General features: G+C 36.4%; 1 protein-coding gene across 1 annotated transcript in view; it reads left to right on the top strand.

The window, feature by feature from the left end:
- TMX3 (thioredoxin related transmembrane protein 3) overlaps nucleotides 1–11,190 on the top strand; it is a 46,764-nt gene extending 35,574 nt beyond the window's left edge. The window contains exons 13-16 of the mRNA XM_068563283.1: nucleotides 716–772; nucleotides 4,679–4,808; nucleotides 6,116–6,184; nucleotides 7,665–11,190. Coding sequence (XP_068419384.1) covers nucleotides 716–772; nucleotides 4,679–4,808; nucleotides 6,116–6,184; nucleotides 7,665–7,925 — 517 coding nt within the window. The 3' untranslated portion in view covers nucleotides 7,926–11,190. The remainder of the gene's footprint in view (nucleotides 1–715; nucleotides 773–4,678; nucleotides 4,809–6,115; nucleotides 6,185–7,664) is intronic.
- Nucleotides 11,191–14,443: the final 3,253 nt, after the last annotated feature.

The following is a 14,443-nucleotide window of genomic DNA, read 5'->3' as shown; positions in this document are numbered from 1 at the left end:
CATCAAAAATCACTGCTCACAGATCGCCAGAGCAGATATAATAATAATGAAGAAAGTTCGAAATATTGTGAGAATTACCAAAAATGTGACACAGCGACACGAAATGAGCAAATGCTGTTGGAAAAATAGCACAGATAGACTCACTCAAAGCAGGGTTGCCAGAAACCTTCAATTTGTAAAAAACATAGTACCTGGGAACTGCAGTAAAGCAAAGCTCAATAAAAGGAGGTTGCCTGTATACTCATACATTTGAGATAAAATTAAATGAGCAATCACAAGTCAGATACAGACAGATGATGATTTAACAGGAACTCAAAGAATAATGGAACATAAAAAATAGGTGATATTTTTTCCTGTATGCTAAATCAGTTTGTTACTGTCATAAAAGACAGTCAATATAAATTTGTTGCATTACTTAATTATTATGCCCTTTTTAGTCTAAGTCTTCTAATGATATATCAATGATATATGTATTTCTTGTGTTACACAGTATGAAACAAAATAGAAATGTCTTAAAATTTGCTTAATTTGTCACGTGTTTGTATCTCAAAAGCCAGTAGAATTCATACTTTTTTATATTTATTGTGATTGATATGTTAAATGTTTACAGTGTTTGCATGCTTACCAAACCCTAAATTCAGTGCTTTATATTTATCTTTTTTTGTATTTAATATTGTTCTCTCCTTCTCTGTTCTTTTTGGTTGTTGTTGATTAGGGATTTTCAGTTTGGCCATATGGATGGAAATGACTATATAAATACCTTGCTGATGGAGTAAGTAAAATGCTAAATGATGAAATGATTTTGCTATCAACTCTATCAAATTTTTTTTGTTTGTTTTTTTTGCCACACTGTGTGGCTTGTGTGATTTTAGTTCCCTGACCAGAGATTGATCCTGTGCCCCCTGCAGTGGAAGCATGGAGTCCTAACCACTGGACCTCCAGGGAAGTCCCGACTCTATCAATTTTTAAATTTCTGTTTTTCAGAGACAGGCAGGACTCATAGCTGAAAAAAGCAAACCTTTGTATATGCTAATGCAGATATTCTCCCATTAAATATTTACTTTAGGTTTTAAATCTGTATTTGAAACTTATTAAACTTTAAAGTTCTCTATACTAAAAATAAAAAACTCCCAATTTAATATTGTCAATTTATAGTATTTTGGAAAGAAGACATCATTCAAAAACTTGTAAACTTTGTAGTTTCTGTTTAATATGAACCTTAAGTTCAGTTTTAATGAATAAATGTAACTTAAGTAGAAAATTTTTATCATCCAAGAATTAATTGCTGTTCTAGAAGAATTTAACAGACTAAAGTAAGTTTATAGGAGAACTTTGCAGCTTTAATATTAATATTGATTATGCTTATGATGTAAAGATCTGATTTGTCACTTCAGATAGTTGATGTTAGAAAACATTTACCAGACCTATACCGAATTAATAAGTTTCAAATAAAAGCCTACTCTATTCAGTGGACGTTTAGTGAGTATTTGCTCTAAGTCACACACTGTGTTTGGCATTGCACTGTTGATGCAAAAAAATGAGTGAATTATGGAGGCCCTGTCTTCAGATGCTCACAGTGTGCTGGGTGAGACAGCATGGTGACTACAGCACTATGTGGGAAGGCCTGTGTGGTATGGAGCTCTGGAGACAGAGAGAGACCCACCCACACCAAAATGCACAGCAAGGCGCAGGGGCTCAGGAAACGCTTGCCACAAGAGCCGGTAATCAAGAGGGAGTCTAAAGAATGAGAAGTAGCTGAATGAAGAATGCAGCGAGGTTATTTCAGGCAGAGTGTAATAGCAAACACAAGAGTGTTTGGAAAATGGGTCTTAAAATAGCCCAGACGTGAAGATGGCGGAAAGCCCTCCAGAGCTTTACCAACTTATAAACCCAGAATAACATTCATAATTTTCAGGTAAGAGCCTAAAATTACGAAGTAAAGTACCTCTATTCATTTATAATCAATTCATTATCCTTATTCCAATAAGAATTTGAGAGGGTTTACCGAAGACATAAAGTACCAGATGTAATATATAATGAAGAAATCAAGACAAAGGGAAATAAAGTAAAGGATCTATACAATTACCAAAGGTACTTAAACAATTTGGATTTTTAATACTCAAGACAAAGTAGAAAAACATTGCTTATACATTTCCCGTCCCCTATAGAATAACTGTTGCTTATAGGAGTATGGCCGACCTTGTAGAAACCTAAGAGAAATTGCTATGCTATATAATCTCATAAAGGGGGGCACATTATAATAGAAATGTATTTTTAATAGGATCTTTACAGTATATATAGTAGGGACTTCGATACAACCATTTATAATGTCCTTGGAGGCAAGCCAATAAAGTGATGCAGTAAAACATTGTGGGCAAGAGGCCAAAGCAATGTGCATCTGATAAATAACTCCTTGATTCAGGATAATATTCAGAATTTCTAGAGATGGATGGACATTCCTTCATGAGTATTATTTCTAATGCGAGTTGTGAGATAGAAGTTTTGCTACAGTTATGGTCAGAGAACAATAATCTCTACCACCAACCCCTTATTGTTTGGTTTTTTAAAAATTCATACTTTGCTTTTTTTTGAGAGAAGAGAGAAGGCATATAATGATGGCTATATAATAATCGAAAGTCCTTAATGAGCACTTACCCTGTGACCAACACTGGACTGAGTTGTCAATGTATGTTTTCTGACTTTTACACTAACTCAGTAAGGTATAAGTACTGTTATTTCCATTTTATATAGATGAGGAAATTGAAATTTCTTAGAAGAAACTCAAGGAAGTTAAATAATAAGCCAAAGGATGCTCAGCAAGTAAGTCAAAGAGATCCAGTCCTCAAATGCAGATCTCTCTTACTGCAAAATCTCCTAACTACTGTAAGATCAGTATTGACACATAAATTAGTAGAATTTAATAAGTATTGATGCCTAAAAGTTTTTAACGTAGGGCAAATACGTGATATTATATAGGATAGTTAACACTGTAGCACTGATGATGTTTTTTACTTTTTCTCAAAGGAAATAGGGTACTCTCAGACCTTTGGTCTATTAAATTATTTTGTATTTGATTTTTGTGAGTATAGTTAAGAGGGAATAGGATGAGGTGCTATTTTTCATCGTTATTCAAATGGAATTATTTCAGAACAAATTGTTTCTAGTTCAGCTGTGTATTTAACTTTTTCATAAGATATATTTTTATAGGAAGACCAGGTTCTACTTCATTCCATAAAAATAGAATTTTGCTACTGATGCACTATGATGATAACTAATAACTAAACTGCTGTAAGTTAAAAAGTTGTCTCATGTTTTTATAAACAAGAATGAAGCTAAGATTTTTTTAAAATTACAGTTAATTATTGCCTAACAATAATACTGGATAATAGAACACCCTGATACCCAGTGGCATAAAACAGCAATCCTTTATTCTCTCTCACTCGTCTGGGCTTGGCTGACCTTAGCTGGGCACAGCCAGACGTGGCTCCAAGCTGCCAGTTAGGTCCAGGTCTACCGTACGTGTCTTCCATGTCCTTGACCCTGGAGGGATATCTTCCTGGGGGATATTCTTCTCATGGCAATAGCAGAAACACAAGAAGGCAAGCACATTTCAAGCCTCTGCTTCAGTCATTTCTGTGCCTTCCCATTGGCCAAACCACACGGCTGAGCCCAACATCAGGGATCATGTATGCACGTTTTGCCTCAGTGAGAGAAGGACGTGGTGTGGGGAGGGATAGAGAATTATAAACAAGAAAGCAACCTCCTGGACCCAGTGACTTATGTGGTGATAATACAGTGCTGTAAATTGTTTCTATTGTAGAGTTTTGTGCTTTTGCATAATACATTCATATATAGACATATGAATAACCATAAACTGATATGTAGGTGGCATACAGAATTAAGTACCTTTTTATGATTATGCAAAACCCTATTCTTGAAGGGAAAACAAATTATTTGAAGTAAATGACACATTAGTAATATTATGGTTTTTGTCTGCAAACTGAATTGACGTCTAGTATATCACTGAAGCACCCATGAGGATGGGGTGATTATACTGTAGGGTAGTGGGAGTTCAGAGAATTTGGAATAGTTATTTATTGAACGTGTATTATGTATTGATACAAGGAATGTGCTGGATATTTAACTTGAATTTTCTCATTTAACTTCTGTAGCAAGATAGGTACCCTGCCCCCCACACCTTTATTCATTTATAAATGAAAAATATTAGACTTAAAGTTGTGGGAAAGCATCAGATCCGAACACAGGCAGTGTAACTCTGGAGACCATGCTGTTCCCTCTCTAGTTGCCTGAACGCCCTTTAACTGAGGTGGGCTGTATATGATTAAAGTGATGGTATTTAAGATAAACTTGTGGCAAGGAATTATATTGCCCAGAAATGGATACTTCATACATAATAATTTTTATCCTTAGGTTTGATTCGTGAATACTCATTTGTCTGATGTTGTATACTAATAGTTTTCATAAATGTTAATTTAGCTATTTTTTAAATTGGTGCACAATTTGAAATTTTCCTTATGTAAACAAAGGAAGGCAGAGCTATTATAGCTCCCTCCTTTTGTACTTCTAGTTATTTAGATATAATTCAAATAAGTATCAGAATATTTGTTGTCTCTGTGTTTAACATATATTTTGATTTCTTTTGTTTTTCTATTTTCAGTGAATTAAAAGTCCCAACTGTGGTTGTACTGAATACTTCAAACCAACAGTACTTTTTACTAGATAGACAGATTAGGAATGCAGAAGACATGGTCCAGTTCATTAATAACATTTTGGATGGCACAGTAGATGTGAGTTTTTGCTTTAATTGCAATGGGGTGATGAGAGGAGGTGGAGGAGAAATGAGTTATTTTCTTCTGATTCTGAAAGAAAGAGTCGGCCATCACCCGGGGTGAGGGGCAGGCCTCCATCCTTGCTCCTCTCACATGATGGGCTGAGTCACATTCCCCAGGACCTAAGTGGCAGAGGCTGCTAATGGGTGGAATGTTACTTGGAGGACATAGGTTGTCCTAGTGACTGGGGGAGGTGTTACTGGCATTTAGAGTCAGGGGCTAGGGATGCTGAGAGGTCTGCAGGGTACAGAGCTATCCAATAGTGAACTTCCTGACTCTCAGTACCTCTCTGCATTCAAGAATACAGTTGCATTAAGTTATTGGCTTTCTAAAAAAACCTGTGAATAATACCACAGTTTCTTAAAAGATCAGGAAATGTATTTAAAACCAGCCCCAGTGGAGTGTTCCAAATATAATCCTATAAAATATTTCTCAGAAATGATGAATGGATAATCTTCACTGTTTTTTTCTGTAAACCATATTGCAGTGTTTTTCAAACTGGGTTGTAGCCCGTATTAGCGGGTCATGAAATCACTTCAGCAGGTGGTGGCCAACATGCATCTTAATTCAATATACTAGAATAAAATAAGAAAAGAAGAGACTTCCGTGCTTTCGTGAAGTGTAATTATTACTTTGTGAGACTTGTTTCAGCTTTACACAAACTATATTTGAAAGTTGGCTCACAGAGTAACAAGTATTTCTTCTTTGGAAACACCCTGAATCACACAGTAGGAATTTTATATTTGTGAAAATAACACTTGTTGAAATGATGCTCACCTGTAGGAGTGAGAACCCTTCAATTTGTAAGTTAGTGAAATTCAAGGAATGAGCCAGACTTTAGGCGTGGCTGAATGCAGGGATTTGATGGATTTTCATCAGGAATTTTTCTCCCTCTGCCTTGCAGCACTTTTTTCTTTTTGGGTTTCATCGTCAGACAGACTCTCCCTGCAGGACCTTGAGGATATCCTGCAGCAAGTGTAACACTGTCAGCTAAACTGAAAAGCTGGGCAGGCCGGCGCGTGGGTGGGTCAGCCTCAGCCGAGCTGCTTGGACTGTGGCCAGGGAGGACGCATGTTCATACCGGAGAGCAGAGCAGGGTGGGACAGAAAAACCAGTCAATATTTACTCCGTGGCTCTTCCAGGTGCTCTGTGTAATCTTTTGTAGTCAACTCTTGACCTGCAGTTGTAAGATTATCTAACAGAAAAATGAAGTAATAGTACTGAAATAACAATTTAATTGTTTTTTATTTCTTGTTAAATTTAAGGCCCAAGGAGGGGATAGCATTTTGCAGAGATTGAAAAGAATAGTATTTGATGCCAAATCTACTGTTGTGGTAAGTTGTGACAGTGTGTTTAGTGTCACTAATAATTGAGAATATATAGATATATAGGTTGTGTCTAACTAAGGTAAAATCTGGAATTTCAAAGGATTTGGTAAAAATACGTATTCTTAACTTGCAAGATAAGAACTAGTACATATTTACGTTAAGAAAAGATACTAATCAGGTGGATATTAAGTTTCTACAATTATTCATTCTGTATGATTGGTGAGTTAACTGGAATTCAGAATCACTTAACCTGATAGCATGACTTAAAGTGTTTTTCAGAGTTTCTTTCCTCCTCCTGCCCTTTTCAGTCCTTGGATCTGAAGCCTTCTTGCTGAGAACTCTTAAGAAATCTCTCTTACTATCCCAGCTTCAACTGTCCGTCAGCTTGACTGCAGGGCAGCCCTAAATTTGTTGGAGCCTTAAACTTAGTTCTAGTTGTCTATCTTGAGCTCCTCCACGGGTATTTTCATTCATTATGGCCAAAAGCAAAACAGAGCTAACCTTCTTCTGTTGGTGAGAAGTAAAGTCATGCTGATAACTCATTAGTTACTCCGTGCGTCCTTCGGTTTGTCAGTGACCTTCTTTCCACGGATTGGGCCCTTATCCCGTTATGTGTGGCTGCCGGCCTCCACTTGGTTTTCACACTTCCTCCTGCCCTGCCTCCCGTCCTCCACCTAATTAGTATTACTAAAATAATCAGTTCTGATCACTTCCCTTCCCTTTTCCAGTGATGCCCCTCACAATTCTCTGTCCGTCTCACATGTTCTCCTCCTCAGTCTTCGAGCTCACACTGTACCCTGGCCTGCCTTGTTCTTACGCTTAAATTTCTGCCTCAGAACACCTTTATTCTGTGATGCCTTCTTCCATTCTCTCAATCCAAAGCGACCCTGCTCTCCTCTGAACTTGTCTGTTTAGTTCTCAAGAGTTACAGTCACAATCCAGAGAATATATTGTACTTGAAAAACCTGTTCAGTTAAATTGCTTTTACTTTTCTGGGAGCCGAGGAGACAGTATACAAACTGAGGGAAATTATTAAGTTAATGTTGCTTTACTACTAACCAAACAGGTCAAAAATGTTAATAAATGTTATGTGAAGAGAATATTACCTTCTTTATGGTCAATAACCACCCTTCTCCATAGCAGACTCCTATAGCCAGGATATAACTGTACAGCTCTTGGCACATAATAGCCATCTCAAAGAGACCTTTGTGATTAATGTGAGAAAAATAAACATCTTTTGAAAAGGTAGTGGAGAATTTGGTGCCCTTTTCTGCTGCCAATAGCTGGTTATACATACACACATACATGGGTATAAAATTCCTCAAGGGTCTTTCACACGATAGTCACAACGGAAATACTGACATTGATTCATTGGAACTAAAAGCAAGTTGGATGGCAGCAAGAGGAAGAAATCTGTAGTGGTTTTAAATTCATTTATGCTTTTTATATCAGCATACAAATGAGGGATGTAATTATCTTTCCACAGTCTATATTCAAGAGCTCTCCGCTTATGGGCTGCTTTCTCTTTGGCCTGCCACTGGGTGTCATCAGCATCATGTGCTACGGCATCTACACGGCTGACACAGATGGAGGTTACCTAGAAGAACGGTATGAAGTGTCCAAAAGTGAGACGGAAAGCCCAGAACCGGTAGAAGAGAGCAAAGAAAAACAGGAGCCCAGGAGTGGGGACTCTCTGGTGCCTGCAGTGCAAGAACCCAAAGATGTGTTAGAAAAGAAGAAAGATTGAGACTTTACTAAGATAAAATATTTCATAGGATTTCAAATTATTAAAGAGTCTATTTATTGAATTTAGACATTTAATCATGACCTTTACAGAAGAGAACATGGTGTTTGTATTTTGCTAACATCAACTGCATGGGTTATAAAATAGTCCTTCCGTAAATGGGGAGATGTTTGGAGCAAAGAGATGAAACGTTTGTCTAAAACAAACAAAATCAAAACACTCCATCAAAGTTTACCTTATAGATGTTGTTCTACCAGATCACTTCTATTTGCATGTTTCTCTATCTGAATATTCTGTGACAAAATTAAGATTCTTGGGCAGAATATTTAAATTGGCCAGGCAGGTAGAAGATACATGTGTGATAGAGAAAAATAACACCTCCACCTCCTACCATCCATTTTCCTCATGTTTTGGATAAGATTTATACGGACAAAATTAAGTCTTTAAAATTTAGGCACTTTAAGGAGAACTAATAACTTTTTCCAAGGATCAAATTAAGATTATGAGATAAAATAATTTGGTTTTATACAGCATAGTGATTTTATTTTGTTATTATTTTTAAAGGAGAGGAAACGTTACTTTTTACCTTTATACTCAGTTGCATTATAAAACTTTCATATGGGCCTATATCGTGGGAAAAAAATAGTCTTATGTTTAATCTTTGCAGCAGAAACAGGATTTACTTGGATCAGTGATTTCAAATGATGCCCTGGACACTGAGAAGGTGTCTCAGCCAACACTGCAGGAAGGGAGGGGGGGGTCTCTGTCACTCCTACACTGCTTTAGCCAGAACAGCATACTTTTATCTCTCTGTTTTATATATTGGGATTTTGTCTAAAATTTTTTCTTTGGTAAGAAGCTCCTGCTGCTTTTTAAAAAGTAATATATATCATGTTTTTATTTTATGGTATGGTAACTTTATAGTAATTTATAATCCAGTGTGTGTGTCTGTATATCTATATATACACATAGACACATACATAAACACATAAAATTTATTGACATACATCTGTTATGTAATATTACGGGCGTGTCTGTGTTCATAGTGAGTAATGAGTGGCATAATCAGCCTGTTAAGAAACTTCACGTCCAGTGATTAAAGACATCTGCCAGTTACCTGCTCCATCCTCCCAGCTGTTGTCCATTTCAGCTAATGACCTCTCATCTTCTCTCCATAACGGAATAACATAGGAATTCTATCCCAAGTTATGTACAAAGACTGGTATTTTTTAAATAACAGTGTGGTATGTTTATTGTAGATTAGTTTATGTTTGAGACCTTCATTTTAGCTAAGTTTCGGATTTTCATTAAGTGACTGTAATTTGGGTGGTTACTCATTGAGTTATGAAACATTTTAAAATGTTTCATCACTTTAAAACTATGTAATTCATGGTCCTGATAGTGAAGCTGTTTAGGGCTGTGGTCCCCAGGGCAGCCTGGGGCTATTTCTGATGCCATGCTGATCACTGCTAACCTCACGCTCTTGTGCCTTTGTCCTAAGGAGTTACTAGGAATTGCTCTCTCGTACCTTTTAGTATATAGTCATTACTTGTTCTTCATGTTTGGCGCCCCATTATTATCATTTTTATAAATGAAGCACGTATGCAGTTACAGGAAATTTCACGAAATACCAGAATGAAATGTTATTCTTAAATGGAAATTGGAGATAAATGCTGCTAATTTAACAAGGAAATTTCTCTCTAAAGAGTAATGAGAGAGTCTTTTGGAAAATAGATATTAATATTGGCAGCAGTCAAGCTTATTTTGCAGCTGTGAAAAGCTTAGCTAAATACAGACGCCTCACGTTAGTCTCAGCCTGGTAGGGAAGTTACAGCTTAGCCACTACCAGTGACAGGAGGAAGCTGTAAAAGTGTCATGGCTTTTTTCTTCACGTTTATCACTAACAGATGTCTGTTATCTGCATGGTTTTGTCTTTTGTCAAGCACACCTATGAATTAAAGACCAAAACAGGAAAAAGAAAAAAAAAGGAGCAAAGCTTAATGTGTATCAACGAAGTCCAGTGTTCTTTGTATTTCGAGATTTTCTTGTCTATACATTAATGCCTTAGTTCTCTGTTATCTTTTTTCACAGCACTATACTGTTGCCCCATATTCTTATTTGTGTTTTCAAAGTGTGTCTATTTGGGAAACAAAAAGCGTAGATGCTTTGTAAGTGAATAATTTTTTTTTATTGAAATTTTGCTTTCTACTTGTCTCTACTTTAGGATATTGTCACAATATCCTCACAAAACAAGTTGAAAATTTTTGCTCACTAGTGTGGTTTTCGCCTCAATGCGATATCAGAGTTTCCTAGAAATGCTGTTTTCGTTTTAGGAAAAATTACTTCAAAATAAAGGTAGTTTTCTGAATGAATCTTGTAGAAGAACATAGATATCATCCTAATTCAGTGATGAAGCTCACTGTGATTACATATCAATAGGGGGAATGCCCTTCAGTAAGTTGGAGTTTTGCCTTCTCTTTCAGTTGCAATAAAGTTCTGTTTCCAACTTCTAATATTCAAGATCCTAGATGCTTGCTGTTGCTGAATCTGGTGCTCAGACAGTTTCTAAAACTATTTCAAAGAGAGAAAGTGCGTGTTTTTAAGGAGCACTGCGCCCCATTATGGCTTGCAGTCCTTTTTGTTTCACTGTGTACGTTAATATTTCTCTGTCTCTAGCTATCTGAAACTTAGGTGGATTGACCTGGAATTTTCACTTGCTTTCTTCATACACAGTGCTCCCTGGTATCTGAGTTAGAAGTAACATGAAGAGCCAAATGCCTAGAGGCTGAAGGACGGGTCTATATGAATAGTCAATACAGCTAAACAATTAGCTATATTGTTTTTTATTCAGTGGATATTTGTTCTTGTTGACATTTCTTGTGTTTTGTTTCAGGGGCTTTTGGGTTCTGATTTTGCAAAAAGTAATTTAAATATTTTCATCGTTGCTTCATATGATATGGAAGTAGGACAGGGAAAAACCACTCAGCTATTCTTTTTATATAGAGAGTGTTCAAATAAACAAGTGTAGGATGCTGAGACTATCAATTAATTGGTGGGATTAGGTTTGCCATTTTATTTTTATAAATATATATTTTTTCTGAATGTGTCTGAGTCCAAGAGTGGGCAAAAAATAATCTTCTACTTTGGACTAATCTGTAAAGGTTTTTGAAAGTTTGTGCTACTGACTCGTTGAATTCATGATATCCTGCCTTAAGGCACCAACTGTAAATCTTCATTTTTCTAAAATAAATGAGTTGAAAACACGTAACCGTTTGTTATTTTTACCATTTATCTTCTGGTTGTCTGGGATGTAAATAATTCTCTATGCAAAGCAAAAAGGACAGTTGAGACTCATCTTCCACAGTGTTTTTTTTCCCCTTTTATTAACTGTAAGTTATTTGTAATTATAGAAACATAGTTCTAAAATTTAAACAGACTTGATAGAGATAAGATAGATTGTAATCTAATTCTTTCATATTGAAGGTGAAGAACCTGAGATTCATAGGTTTGATATATTTTGTATTTGTAAAACCTGATCATTTAAAATATTAATTACAGGGTTTAAAGCTAGAATAAGTGGATTTGAGTCCTTGATCCAACTGCCAGATTGTGATCTTGGACACAACACAACCACCCCTCACTTTCACTGTCACTAAAATGGGAATCTAAAGCCTCAAGGTTTTCTTTCTTAAAATAGCAAACAAATGGGGGAAGTATATTATGAAAAAACAAAACTTTATGCAGATTAATGTTTTGTAATTTGTTTTTCCCATTTTATGCCATGAGCATATCTTTTAGTGAGAATCACCCTGGCACAGGAGTAACAGCCACAAACAAAATTGGTTCCACACAGCCTGTGGATGTGTGCAGACTGACTGGTTAGAACGGGCCTCTTCTGATAAGAGCCCTCAACTTTTTTCTAAGTTCATTCCTATAAACAGAAAAGATGTTTTAAACAAGTAGTAAAAAAAAGGGGCTATTATTTTGTTGCAGTTTATTCTTGCAGCAAATGTTTATTAAACATCTTCTATGTACTCCTGAGGATACAGCAGTAAAAGGCAGTCACAGCCTCAGTCCTCATGGAGTTTTTAGCTGCAATAACTGGTACTCAGGCTTACTTAAAGCGCTCATTTGTAAGTTTTCTACTTTTCTGTTTTTCTTAGTTTCCCTTCTCATATAATTTGTTGTTCAGCATCTAATTGTTGCTATTAGATCTCTGGGATCTTTGGGACTCAGAGGGTAAGAGACCAGGACAATACAGATGGCATCAGTATGAAGGGGTGGGATTTACCCAGCGTGTCTGAGACTGTCTGTGGGTGGATTAAGGGGGGGGGGTGCAGTTCAATGTGAGGGAGCACTGGACAAAAGGAATCTCCAGGGACACGGTTGGCTTCCTGGGGGGTCAGAATTCCCACATTGAAAATACGTAAACATAAGCAAACATTTCTTTCTGAGACAGATTCTGTAAGGCCATAAATGCAAGCACTAAAGCCACCCTCTACGCCCATGTTCACAATCGTCCCTTCCCTTTCCAGCAAAAAGTCCAAAAAGAGTGTTGGCCAGCTTTTATATAGTAAATTTTAGTTGGGTGGATGAAGCAGTCAAGTGAAAGTGATGAATATGTAATAGGAACTGAGGATATTTTTCCTCTCATTCAGAGTTTTCACATGGATCTTGGCATCCCTGTCTTCATCACTAGGGTCACTTAAAGATTTATGGAACAGTGGTTTTCTTCCTTCAAAGTTGTTTGATACTCTGCAGTTTCTGAACATATGTTTGATGTTAGTAGAAACTGTATATCAAACCATAAGAATCCAGGCAAAACTACAGTAAATGATCAGATTTTAATGACTCATACAATGACATTTAATATTTTGATGTACACTCAAAAATAATCTGTGTAACTAATAAATCTGTGTTAAATTCCTTTGTCTCCTTTTTATTCTTAAACTGATTGTTAAGGAAACTATAAGATTCTGAATTGGCATTATTGAGACTTCTGGACTATATGACTTTTCCAAACAATACTTTATTGTTCTAAACCAAATAATTGATAGAAGGACTTAATATTAAAGATTTTTGTAAAGTAAAAGATTACTCCCTTTTTGTACAACAGGTGATTTTGAAAGGAGTAAAAGAATTTACAAAATTCACCCTATTTTTGGACATAGGTTAATTTCACATTTTTAATAAAAACTAGGTAGTTTAGTTTTCAAGATTATCATATAAACCTCTTACGCCCAAATTACTACCCTTACTACAATCTATTCCTCTCAGTTGACAGTATGATCTCAAACTGTGAATTGCTGGCCTTCAAAATAACGAGTTTTTCTCTGTGGTCCTTGTAAATACATAGAGTGATTTAAATACTGTGAAGCATAACAGTAATTTCCACAGATGCCTAAGGACCTCTAGGAAGATACACCGGGAACATTTTTTTCCCAGAAAGATCCAGTTATTTATTAAACTATGAGGTACTCCTCAGATATTATGGAGGAAAGTTGTTGATGATTAATCTTTTTAAATTTATAGTATGAAGTATAGTTTAAAGAGCCTTTGGAGATAAACTGCGGTTGATATCTGAGTAGAATCGCTCAATAATTGTTTAAACCTGAACAAGTCACTTAACCTCCCGTGCTCATTATCTCTGATGGGGGGGCAGTGGCTTGTCCCCCCATTCCCTTCTCAGGAGTGAAGTTGGGAACCTTAAACTCAGTGGTGTTATCATGTATGTGCATAAAGAGGCTGAAGTTTTAAGGGACTCGGTAGAAAAATGTCAAGAAGTTAGGGTGTTTTGGCCACTGCCTGTGATCTTTGGGAAGGTCCTTATAGGAAAGAGACAGCATGGGAAAACAGGAAGGGAGCGTACAGCTCTGCAGAGAGCCTTCCTGAAGCCAACAGTATGTGACTGAGGTAACCATTTTCCATTTTTACTTGCAAAAGCCAAATTCCTTGCTCCAGGATTAATTTAAGAATCACTCACATATGGCCACTGGGAACGATAGTTTAGAGTCTCCTGACCACGTAGCTCACTACTGCCAAATGATGATGATCTCCTAGCTCTCTATCTGGAAAAACACGGTATTTCTAGGAAGTAGTAAGTGCTGTACGTTGTTTTCTTATCTAAATTTCTGTGGGAAAAAGGATTTCAGTAAATGATGCTAAATCAGTTGGCTATCCAATGGGGAAAAAGAGTGACCATTGATTGATCCCACCTAACACCATACACAAAAATTAATTCAAAACGGATCATAGACCTAAATACGAAAAATTTTCTTAGAGAAAATCTTCCTGACCTTTGGTGTGGAACAATTGCTTAAAGAGGACACAAGACGACTAACACGCCAAAAAGTATCAATTGAATCTCATTAGAATTAAGAATTTCTGTTTATCAAAAGACACCATTAGACAGTGAAAAGAGAAAGATGTTCACAATTTTTACATCTACCAAAGGACTTGTATCCAGAATATACAAAGAACATTTGCAAATCAATAAGGAAAAGACAACCCAATGTAAACAA

The sequence above is a fragment of the Eschrichtius robustus genome, chromosome 14, assembly GCF_028021215.1.
Source record: "Eschrichtius robustus isolate mEscRob2 chromosome 14, mEscRob2.pri, whole genome shotgun sequence".
Taxonomy (NCBI): domain Eukaryota; kingdom Metazoa; phylum Chordata; class Mammalia; order Artiodactyla; family Eschrichtiidae; genus Eschrichtius; species Eschrichtius robustus.
Note: the sequence above shows the minus strand (reverse complement) of the source record. Positions and strands in the feature narration are given on the sequence as shown.